The 12,717-nt window shown below is 42.4% G+C and overlaps 1 protein-coding gene across 4 annotated transcripts in view; it reads left to right on the forward strand.

Annotated features, from left to right (window-relative positions):
* The window catches only part of RNF130 (ring finger protein 130), a 128,057-nt gene that overhangs the window by 66,786 nt on the left and 48,554 nt on the right, over positions 1–12,717 (forward strand). For all 4 annotated transcript variants that reach the window (XM_036892614.2, XM_036892613.2, XM_036892615.2 and 1 more), the window contains exon 4: positions 10,680–10,751. In XM_036892614.2, the coding sequence (XP_036748509.2) occupies positions 10,680–10,751 (72 nt within the window). The remainder of the gene's footprint in view (positions 1–10,679; positions 10,752–12,717) is intronic.

The raw sequence follows: 12,717 nt of genomic DNA on the forward strand, positions 1-12,717 counted from the left end.
TATCTAACCTTAAAAAGGAAGAAAATACTGCAATATGCTTCAACATGGATGAACCTCGAAGGCGTTATGCTAAGTGAAATAAACCAGTCACACACACACACACACACACACACACACAGTATGAGTCCACTTGCATGAGGTAGAGTAGTCAAAACCATAAAGACAGAAAGTAGAATGGTGGTTAGTTAGCAGTGTCTTGGGAGAGGGGAGGGGGCTGCTACTGTTTAATAGATATAAAGTTTCACATTTGCAAGAGTTGTGGGAATGGATGGCGGTACTGGCTGCACAACAATGTGAATGTATTTAAACCATTGAACTGTATACTTAAAAGATGATAGATTTTATGTTATGTATATTTTAACAAAATAAAATCCAAAAAGAGGAAAAGAATAAAAAACAAATGGGACAAGTAGAAAAGAAATACCAAGATAATAGATTTAAATATAACCATATCAATAATAACATTAAAATATATGGTCTAAACACCCCAGTTAAAAGTAGATGTTAGCAGATTGGATAAAAAAGCAATACCCAACTATGTGCCCTATAGGTAAACCATTTTAAATATAAAACCACAAATAGGTCTAAAGAATGAAAAAGGTTACACTGTATTAACACAAAGTTGAATGTGTATATTAATATCAGGAGATTTCAGAGCAAAGTTATTCTCAGGGATAAAAGTCATTTCATAATAATAAAATAGCCAGTTCAATAATAGGACATTGCATCTAATAACAAAGCTTCAGAATAATATGAAATGAAAATAGACAGAACTACCGTGACAAATAGACACCTGCAGTTATATAGTTAGATATTTCAATATCCCCCTCTCAGTAATTGAAAGAATAAGGAGACAGAAAATCAGTAAGTATATAAAAGACTTGAACAGCATAATCAATTAACTTGACCTGATTGACATTTATAGAAGACTCCATCCAACAAAAGCAGAATATCCATTCTTTTGAAGTGTACTCTGGTCTATGAAACAAGTCTCAATAAATTTAAAGGATTCAAGTCATACAAAATATGTTCTCTGAAGTAGTGACTCTACAGCATCTTACTATGCTGATGGACAGTGACTGTAATGGGGTTTGTGGGGGGGACTTGGTGAAGGGGGGAGTCTAGTAAACAAAATGTTCCTCATGTAATTGTAGATTAATGATACCAAAAAAAAAATGTTCTCTGGCCACTTGGAATTAAAATAGAAATTGGTAACAGAAATCCCTGGAAAACCCCCAATTATTTAGAAACTCAGTTCTACATAACTCATGGAATAAAGAAGAAAGGTGAACTATCATAAATCATTTGAGGTGAATGAAAATGAAAACAAAAATTTTGAAGATGCCACTAAAGCAGTGCCTATATTAGAAAAGACAAAAAGTTCTGAAATCAGTACTCGCAGCTTATAACTTAAGAACTGGGGAAAGAACAAATTAAACCCAAAGTAAGCAGAAGAAAGGAAATAATAAAGATAAGAGCAGCAGTCGGTGAACTAGAAAACAAAAACAATAGAGAAAATCAGTGACTCCAAGAGCCGGTTCTTAAAGAAGATCAGTAAATTGAGAGGCCTCTGGCCAAACTGATCAGGAGGAAAAGAGAGAAGGCACAAATTAGCAGTATCAAAAATGAAAGAGAGAAGGGGCATTATGATTAGCACACATAATGTAGGAGGGGGTACGGGGAAGGCAGTATAGTGCAGAGAAGACAAGTAGTGATTCTATAGCATCTTACTACGCTGATGGACAGTGACTGTAATGGGGTATGTGGGAGGAACTTGAGAATGGGGGGAACCTAGTAACCACAATGTTGCTCGTGTAATTATATATTATATATTAATGATACCAAAAAAAAAAAGTAAAAAAAAAGTGAAAGAGGAGACATCACTACAGATTGTAAAGATAATAAGGGAATATTATGAACAACTACATGACAATAAATTTGACAACTATTATAAAATGAATGAATTCCATTAGAGACACTAATGACCGAAGTTCACTCCAAATGAACAGATAACTCTACATCTGTCAAGGAAATTGCATTTGTAGCTTAAATCCTTCCAAAAAAAGACAACTGCAGGCAGATGATTTCTAGGGGAAGAATAATAGTTCTGTACAAACTAGAAAATTGAATGGGCCGGGTACCTTTCAAGGCATTTTATAAATCCAGCAGCATCCTGATATCAACACTGGATAAAAACATTAAGAAACAGGAAACTACAGATTGGTAACCCTTTTGAATATAGATATAAAAATTCTAAACAAAGTATTAGCAAATCATATTCAATAGTATATAAAAGGGATAATTCATCATGACCAGATAGTGTTTATCCCAGGAACTCAAGGCTGATTTAAGATTAAAAAATAATATATTATCATAATAACAGATATATAAAGGAAAACCATATGTAAATACAGAAAAAACATTTGCCAAAATCCAACATCTGTTCCTGATGTTAAAACTTTTAGGAAACTAGGTATAAAATGTTCTGTAAACTGATGAGAGGCATTTACAAAAAACTGACAGCTATCATCACACTTAACAGTGAAAGACTAAATGCTTTTTCTCCTAAGATCAGGAACAAAGGAGGATTTGTGCTGACAGCTTTTATTTCCACATTGTAATAAAGGTTCTAACTGGAACAACAAGGACAAAAGAAAAGAAAGAAAAGGCACCCATATTAGAAATGAAGAAATAAAATTGTCTTTATTCACAGATGACATTGTAGAAAATTTGATGAAATCTGTACAACAGCTTCTAGAGCTAACAAACGGGTTCAGCAAGGTTGAGAGATGTTAAATCAAAATACAAAAATCAGTTTTATTTCTTTACAAGCAGTGGATGAGAATTTTTTTTAAGTAGCTTTCATTAGCATCAAACAGGAAATAAACAGCAAATTATTAGAGATCATTCTGACAAAAGATGTGCAAGAACTGTATAGTAAAAACTTCAAGAGCTCAATACATAGAACGATGCACAATTTCAGGGCGAGACAAATATTGCTAAGATGTCAGTTCTCCTCTGATTAATTTATATATCCAGTGCAATCACAGTGTAAATCCCAGATAGCTTTTTAAATAGAAATTGCTGAGCTGAACCTAAAGTTTGTGTGGAATGCAGAGGATCAAGAACAACCTTGAGGGGGTTGGAAAAGAAAAGACAGTTGGAGGGCTGACACTACCTGATTTCAAATTTATTACAGAACTATAAAAATCATGACTGTGATACTTGCTTAATGATAGAAAAATAGATTCATGACACAAAATAGTGTTTAGAAACAGAACTGTACATTCATGGGAAGTAGATTTTTGCCAAATGTACAAAGGCAGTTTAGTGGAGAAAGGACAGCTTCAACAAACTGTTCTCAAACAATTGTGTATCATGGACCGGTGGGGAGAGAAACTTCAGTCAACACCTCATACCATATACAAAATTAACTCAAAATGGATTAGAGGCCTACTCTAATATTCAAAATGGAATAGAGAGAGCCTAAAACAATAAAACTTATTGAAAAGAAAATAGGGAAAAGTCTTATAACCTTTATAACCTTGGGATGGGCAAAGATTACTTAGATATGACCCAGAGTACAATCCACAAATGAAAAATTGATAAATTAACTTCATCAAAGTTTAAAACTCCTGCCACAGAATGAGAGAAAACATATGCAGAAGGACTTGTATCTACAATATGTAAAATACTCTCTCAAGTCAATAAGAAAATGACTCAGTAGATAAATGGACAAGATGTGAACATCCATCACCAGAGAAGATATGCAGATGGTAAGCACATGAAAAGATGTTCAACATCATTAGTTATTAGGGAAATGTAGATTAAAATCCCAGTGAGAATGCCACCTTAAACTGTTGGAGTGGTAACACGCATCAATGAGCATGTGGAGGAGCTGGGATTTTCACACTGCTGGTGGAGAGTAAAGTGGATCACCCACTTTTGAAAACACTGCAGCAGTCTTCAAAAGTCCAGCACACCTACCATGTTAGCCAGTCTTCCCTACTTCGTAGGTATTTCCCCCAGAAAAAGAAAGCGTATATGTGCCTCACGAAGACGTGTATACGTAAAGGATGTTGTTTTCAGCTTTATTCTGTGCAGCCCAAAACTGGAAAACAATACAAATATCCCATCAACAGGTACAAAGGTAAATAGATGGTGGTATATCTATACAATGGGATACTACATAGCATAAGAAAGAAATGAACTGCATACAGCAATGTGGATTAATCTGAAAATAATTACACTGCGTGAAAGGAAGCATATACAGAATTGTAAATACTATATCATTCCATTTGTATGAAACAAATACAAACTGTAGTAGCAGCAAGTAGGATTTGGGGGGAATGGAGTAGAAGGGGGACAGAAAGAAGGGATTAGGAAGAGGCCACGAATATTGGTGGAATAGTAGATACAATATCTTGACCATAGTGATGGTTTCATGGGTCATGTTAAAACATCAAATTGTGCATTTTAAATATGTGCAGTTTATATAAAGTCAATCATATCTCCATGTATGTATGATAGAGGGGACTCCTGGATTAAAAGGGCATAGCAACCAAATGCGGGGTTTGGACTTTGTATCCTGACCCAAGCCAATGCCAACAAGACGTTCTAGGTACAACTGGGCAATGGTAGAACAGCCTGAGTATGATACTGATTAATTTTGTTAGATAAGACAGTAACACCAAATGAAAACCTGTCTGTTGGAGAAACGGTGAAGACGTTTTGGGCAAAGTCACACAATGCCTGAACACAATAAAGAGGAAGGAGTAGATGAGAAACACAGGGAAATATGATGATTGAAGCTGGGTGATGGACACATAGAGGCACATTAAATTATTCCATTTTCTTCTGTGTTATTTTTTAATTCCCCCTAAAATTTTTGTTTCTACATTTTTATTTAATGCTCAGGTAAGAATCCAAGGTCTTTCTTTTAGCTCCTGCCATACTCCTTCAGCACCAGCATCTGTGACGCGGTCCGGCCGCGCCGAGTCAAGCAGGTCCTGAAGTGCGGAAGGGGGGGCGAAGAAAACAAAGAAAGACAGAAAGAGCTGGGAGGGCTGACGCTCCTGCGCATCGCCAGCAAAGCTTTATTGGGTACCAGGGTATTTATACAGCAGACATACACGATTTCAGAAAATAGCCTTATCCAATAAACAGTCAAGCACAGTATTGATGTCAGCGGTAGCTGGGCAAAGGTAGGCACAGCAGGGCTCCTTCAGTTGCTCCTGGAATGCGTGAACAGGATGTTCTTTGTTCTCCATTCCTGCCACATCAGCAAGTGGGGGAAGGGCATAGCCCGCTCCCCACATCTCCCCCTTTTTTATTTTATAAGAGGGTGACAGTGCCTGTCTTAGGTGTTCCTGGATGACTCATCTGGACTTACCCGTCATTGGTACCCACATTCCATCATGAGGGCCCTGTCTTAGGTTGCCAGAGGTCTCCAAGACACTTACCTGTCGTTGACTATCCTGTCCCCTTCTCCACATTCATATAAGGAGGGTGGCATTTAAAAGCTAGCACATGGGTCTCAGAACCCAGTTGCAAAAAGTACCGTAATCCTAGTTTGATGACACAAGGTATCAATAATATCATTACAAGAAGACATAGCAGAGCAGTCGCAATGGATAACAGAAAATGGGGCAAGTCTCCCAACTTGCCGAAAGGAGAGGCTGCGTGCTTGAGGGTGTCTAGGATATCTTGAGCGGTTTTAACAGGATCAAACCACAGTTCGGGCAAACCATTGACATAGATTGCAGTTTGTACATTCTCAGTTAATGCTACAGCTGCTACAGTAGAAGATACAATAAAGGAAATTAAAGATAACAACCCTACAATAATGAGGTCCACAGCTCTCTTGGGACGGTCTAGAGCTTTCTTCAATTCTATCAACACTTACAGGCCCTTATCATCATACCAAGGTCCCGTGTGGTTCACGGGAATCAAAAGGAAAGGGGGTTGCTTAAGTAAAAGAACCATGGTATTGTTGGACACAGAAGAGATGCAGCTAGTGAGACTGCAATTTTTACAGGCAATGTGAAACACATTTTTCTGATAAGTCATATTAATAGAAATAGACTCTACCAACGCAAACCGCCACATGTGTGTCATTGTTTACATTAATGCTTGTACTATTATCCCAATCTAACTCTCCCATAGCTACCCCTATTTTCCACCAAGAGGTTTGAGGGTACCCATCTGGAGTGTACCAAAGTCCCATAGAGAGTCCTCTGTATTGCAGGGCCGGCGTCTTTGAATTTGGTCCTAAAGACCAGTTCACAATGTAAAGTTCTTTAGTGATGTTCATCTGCTGTGGCCATTCACCACCTGCGCCCGCAAGTGAAGGGGAGCCCTTGCACTTTGTCCAGGGTAGTGGCAATGTGTCATTTTTAAGTGAAGATGAAGATGTAAGCACACTGCAGACAGGGTGGTCAGAAGGCAAGGTGCCATTGCTCCTATTGCTAGGTGTTCCAATGGGCCTCCCAAAATGTCAGAATCATTGGAGTAAATCTGTACCTCGGGAAACTTCCAACTGACTGGATGGAGCAGAGGAGAGTCAGGAACATACGCCCAATATATGCGCTGAACTGCTTGCTCCACTGCTTGCTCTTCAGCTGGGGTCCTCCAAAGCTGGAGCAGGATCAGGAGTAATATGGTCTGCATGATGCACCAGCCTTTCTGGCAACCACCTCGGGCCCTCAGCATCCTGTGGAGACACAAACGTGTCCTCGCCCCCAAAGGACGGGATCTGGACCTTGCCATGCCCCGGTCAGAGGATCTTTCCATCGCACCTGTGCGAGGGGCAGACGACCGCCAGAGCACCAAAAGCACTCTGCAGAACTGCGTCCCGCAAGGTCTAGAGTTAAAAAAGTTTTAAATATAGAGTGCATGGGATAAATAATTCGAAGGTGTAACGGGGTATAACTCCCCCTTCTTAATTTTATTGAGCTGGGCTTTCAAAGTGCCATGGGCTCTTTCAACAATGCCTTGGCCCTGGGGATTATAGGGGATGCCTGTCTTGTGGGCAATACCCCATTGCGCACAAAATGTGCGAAAGCGGCTACTGGTATAGCCAGATCCATTGTCCGTTTTAATCAGCTTGGGAATGCCCGTAACAGCAAAGCAAGAGAGGCAATGGCGAATAACTTGTGAAGTGGATTCTCCAGAGAGAGTGGTAGCATGCAAGAAACCTGAATAGGTGTCAATGGTAACATGGACATATTTTAATTTTCCAAATTCAGGGATGTGCGTGACATCCATCTGCCACAGGTGATTTGGCAGGAGACCACGAGGGTTGACACCAAGTTGTGGAAGGTTGAAATGCTCAGGACAGGTTGAGCATCATTTAACAATTTGTCTCGCAGCTTCTCTAGTGATGTGAAAATATTTGTGAAGACTTTATGACTGTTTTGATGATATAATGAGTTCTGAACATAAGTGAATGTAATCTGATAAGGTGGCTTTTTTCTGGAATGGCCTCAAGACAGTTTGGCAGGCACTGTTGGCATTCTCATAGGCCAACTGTGTGACTAGGGTGGTACTAGCCTCTGATTCTCCAAATGTTCTCCCAGCTGTCTTCAATAGGCGAGCCACAAATTCTTGAAATGGCTCATCAGGCCCTTGCCTGATCTTAGAGACCTCCTCTGTTCTATTAGTATTTTCTGGGAGAGCCTTCCATGCTCTTCTAGCTGCCGCATTTGTTTGAGCATATACTGCTAACTGAAAGACCAATTGTTGATCTACCTCAGCATATTGGCCCTCTCCCACCAACATGTCAAAAACAATGGGTATTTGCTGAGCAGCGTTAATCCTAGCTGTTTTCTGACAATTCTCATAAAATTCTGATTTCCATAGCAGATAATCTCCCCCTGTAAGACATGCATGTGCTAAGGACTTCCAATCTCCCGCAGGCAGAGCCTCTGTAGTCATAGCTTCTAAGATGGTTAATGTAAACGGAGCAGTGGGGCCATATTTATTGCAGGCCTCTTTCAGCTCTTTCAACTGTTTGAAAGGAAATGGCACATGTTGTCTGAATACCTCTCCGTTGTCACCTGGCCGTTCTAACACTGGATAGGCAAAAAATTCTTGTGTGTCCTCTCCCTGATCTTGAGCTTGTTGTAGTACTGCCTCAAGAGGAGTAACCTTTCTCTGTCTCTTCTGCATATTAACTGGGAACACACGAAGCTTTTCTTCCTTAGACTCTATGGACTGTTTTCCTTTCCGTTCTAAACCCTTCTCTGTCTTTCGCTCCACTGTTTTCTCTTTAGTTTGTTCTGAGGATATAGGCTGAACAGGATCAAAACCTGCCCTTTCAAAGGGAGCTGTTTCAGCATTACTCACAGGGGAGTCTCTTTTCTCGGGGTGCGGCTGTCCCATCTTTTGCTGCGCTTCTAAGGCTAAAGTATGCCGCTTCAGGGTGCCCTGAATTTCATTCCACCGCTCTTCGAAAGGTATTCCGGATGGGTCTGCGGCGACTGTCCGCGTTGCTGTGAGCAGGGATGGATAAACTTTCTTGCTAGAGCCTATGGAGGCTATCTCTATTGTTTATATCTCCTTATCACAAAGTTGAACTAAAGCTTCCTCCACTAGAGGGCTCTGTTCCTCCTCCATCTCCTCGTGGGATCCGCTGTCCGGTTGGTGATAAGATGGCTCCCGCCCTTCCGGCGCTTCTAATGGCGGAGCAGACGGGGAGATGGCTGGAGAAGCAAGATTGCTTTCGTTTTCCTTAGAGGCTTGACCCGTACCAAGGGCATGCTCTTTCACATTTTCTATCTTAAATCCTTCATGCCTAAGATCTAAAGAATCTCTAATCAAGGTCCACAGTCCAAAAGTATCTACTGGAACCTTCTTTGGTCCGTGGGCAGAACAATAAGTTTGTAATCCCTCTCCTACCTTATTCCATAAATCTATGTCTACTGTCCCTTCTCCTGGAAACCACGGGCAGACTTCCTTAATAAAGTCTAAAAATCTTTCTAATTGGGGCTTCCCTACTATAATTCCCCTAATAGCCAATAATTTCTTCAACCCACAGACATAAAGCTGTTTGTTTCCTGCCTGTCCCATATTGGACTCCCAGAAAAATCACTTACCACGTCCACATTGCTTGCGCGCCTCTTCTCTCACGCCTCTTTTCTAGTTACCCTGGCCAGGGCTTTCTCTTCTAGACATGGTGGCCCTCACCTTCTCCCTCTCCTTCAGGTCCCTGTTCAGGCGCCACTTGACGGGGTCCGGCCACGCTGAGTAAGTCGAGCAGGTCCTGAAATGCGGAAGGGGGCGGCGAAGAAAACAAAGAAAGACAGAAAGAGCTGGAAGGGCTGACGTTCCTGCGCGTCGCCAGCAAAGCTTTATTGGGTACCAGGGTATTTATACAGCAAAGACATACACGATTTCAGAAAATAGCCTTATCCAATAAACAGTCAAGCACAGTATTGACGTCAGCGGTAGCCGGGCAAAGGTAGGCACAGCAGGGCTCCTTCAGTTGCTCCTGGAATGCGTGAACAGGATATTCTTTGTTCTCCATTCCCACCACATCAGCAAGTGGGGGAAGGGCATAGCCCGCTCCCCACACATCTGCCTCTCGCTTTCGGGTGTGTTATGGGCAGAGTGGCCATGTGTCCCAGTACGCCTGTTGGCACCTGTCCTCCCAGTGTAGTTACTAGTAGGGCACTCTGACTCTCAAAATATTTTGATTTCAAAAGAGATGCTCGCCCTGGTGACAGAGAACTATAATTTCATTCACATACCTGGGCTGCCCACCTATTTGTCATTACTAGTTACTCCTTTGTCCAGAGTCCCACTTCCTACCCTAGGCTTTTCTTTATCTAACTCCTCCCAGCTCTGTTTCCCAGGTCTTAGCTCAGGCCTCACTTGTCCAAGCTGTCACAGCACTTCACCCCCCTGCCCGCCCCCACGCGGGGCTGCCTTCTGCTGCTGCGTCTCCGCCTGGGCCTGCTCTGTTGTACACCCTCAGTTAAAGTGTGTTTACCAGTCTCTCTCCAGTTCAGTTGGTGCCCACATTGGGGGTACACTGCCTTGTCTTTGCATTGTTGGTGTGTTGATCTACCTCAGCATATTGACTTAACTTTCTCAAATAAATGAGAAAGAGAATCTTAAGATTCTCTGACTTAACTTTCTCAAATAAATGAGAAAAACCAACCCTGTAAAGGTATGTGCACCCTCCTAAGATCACAGAACATTGTAGTGGCAGAGACAGAAGGAGAGCTCATGACAGCATCTCTTCTGCACACATGATATGAAAAGGCATTTCAAGGGGCGCTGGAGGTGTCCCTGTGCTAAGGCAGAGCTCATACTTCTAATAGTGGCCATCCTTGGAGCAGGAAAGAAAGCTATTAAAGCAGCAGTAGGAGCTCTGACGTGTACAAGAAGTAGTTTTTTATAATGCTGTTATACTTGAGATGTTTACCGAATACAAAACGCTATGGTGATGCGATGCCTGGCCTTTTCACTATGTACATTTTTTAATTATTCAGCCAGAATGCTGGAATCTGTGGAAAAACTGCCCACTTTTCTAATTTTTTTATTGTTTTTTTAGAGTCCTCACATGATACGATATGGAGAGTGCAGTAGGATGACAGGGACTTCTATATGCTTAATTATTTTAAAGTAAAGAACATCTTGTACTCAATGTCTGTTTTTCTTTGCAATTTCCATAGCGTCGTCTTGGAGATGCAGCCAAGAAAGCCATCAGCAAACTGACAACCAGAACAGTAAAAAAGGGCGATAAGGTACAATAATGAAATAACTTTAATGCAATAAAAGTACCAAAGCAGTTTGCTTTTGATGCAGTGGGAGGGAATACACTGTAACTGTTTGTGTCTTGTTAGATGATTTTTTCAGCATGTATGCTATCTAATGCTTTGTTTTAAACTAGCTTCTCTTCAAAATCTTATTGTCAGTATGCCTGTCACTTGGGGGCCCTCCATACAGTTATCTCACTTTCTGGGCTTTAAATACTCTGGCCATTGGTAGCTTCACCGGCCTGCTCACAGCTGCCCCAGCTGTGGGGGCAGACCTCCAGTGGGCAGCTTATACACAGAGTAGCCAGAACTGTGTGTTCTCTTCCTCTGCCTCCCGAGACTGTCCATCTCCTGTGTGTTTTAGTTCTTCCCAGTTAACTGGAGAATTGGAGACCATGTTTCCAGGGATGTCGATTCACAAGGCGCTTTCTGCACAGCAGGCTGTGCAGTTTGAAAGAAAAGCAACTTGTCAGGGTTGGCCCTAGTGGCTTACAGGATGGGATGAGAATGGCAGTGATGGAGTCTCTGCTGGAGGCCGCTAACCAGAATTCAAGTGATGTAGAGCCCTGCTTCTGTTCTGTAAGGAAAAATAGCAAGTTGATGTTAGAGCCTGCATTCAATAAATTCAGGGTTGTCCAGAATGAAAAAATTGCATCTCTAAAGGGAGAGCACCAGAACAATCCCCTGCCCAACCCACACCCAACTCTAGTACTTGGCTAAAGAGCTCTAGGAAGACATTTGAGATGATTCTCCATCCTTTCTTGGCTTTGCCCATTTTATCCCCACTGCTTGGGCACCATGTTCAGCTCTCCCGACACAGCTCCAGAGGGTGGAGGTGTTTTCATTGAGCTTTGTACACTAAGCAGAGAGAAGAGCAAAGCACTTCCAGAAAACATGAGCTGCTTCAGAACAGGACTGTCACTGAGAGGAGTGGCCCCCGCAACATATCTTCAAGGCCTGGGGGCCTCCAGCTGCCACAGAGCTGATCCCGGGACCTGGTATGACCTACCCAGTCTCCTCTCTGCCCCAGGCTAGTCTTCCTCATTAAAACCAACACCTTTTCCATGTGTGTACCTCCCAAACCCACCGGGAGCTGCCAAGTGGCAGTAACATAGCCCAGAGTCTCACCTCTCCTGACTGAGGTTCCCGCCCCTCCCCAGTCCGGAAGAGGAAGGAAATCACATACCCTGGCTGACTTCCTGACTATTGATAAAGACTCAGTATTGAGTGGAGCCCTAAGTGCTCTCTGCCCCAGATCTGTGACCAGCTCCCATCCCTGGGGCCGTTCACTCACGGGGACCCCACTGCAGAGGGCATGCAGTGCAGCCTGCTGAGCCAGAATCCGAGGCAGCCACGGCGGGGTGGGGGCAGGAGGGTGGCCAGAGGTGATGCTGATGAATCTTGAAACAAATCAGAGTTCTGACGTCTAAGACATTTCACAAACAGAATTAAATATTAGTTGCTACACTTTTTACAATAGCCAAGGTATGGAAGCAACCTAAGTGTCCATCAGTAGATGAATGCATAAAGAAGATGTGATACATATACACAATGGAATATTATTCAGCCATAAGAAAGAAACAAATCCTACCATTTGCAACAACATGGGTGGAGCCAGAGGGTATTATGCTCAGTGAAATAAGCCAGGCAGAGAAAGACAAGTGCCAAATGATTTCCCTCATTTGTGGAGTATAACAATGAAGCAAAACTGAAGGAACAAAATAGCAGCAGACTCAGAGACTCCAAGAGGGAACTAGTGGTTACCAGGGGGGAGGGGTGTGGGAGGGTGGGTAGGGAGGGAGGGAGGAGGGGATTGAGGGGTATTATGTTTGGTGCACATGGTGTGGGGGATCGTGGGGAAGACAGTGTGGCACAGAGAGGGCAAGTAGTGAATCTGTGGCATCTTGCTACACTGATGGACGGTGACTGCATTGTGGTATGGGTGGGGACTTGA

Source organism: Manis pentadactyla, chromosome 13 (assembly GCF_030020395.1).
Source record: "Manis pentadactyla isolate mManPen7 chromosome 13, mManPen7.hap1, whole genome shotgun sequence".
In the NCBI taxonomy this organism is placed as follows: Eukaryota; Metazoa; Chordata; class Mammalia; order Pholidota; family Manidae; genus Manis; species Manis pentadactyla.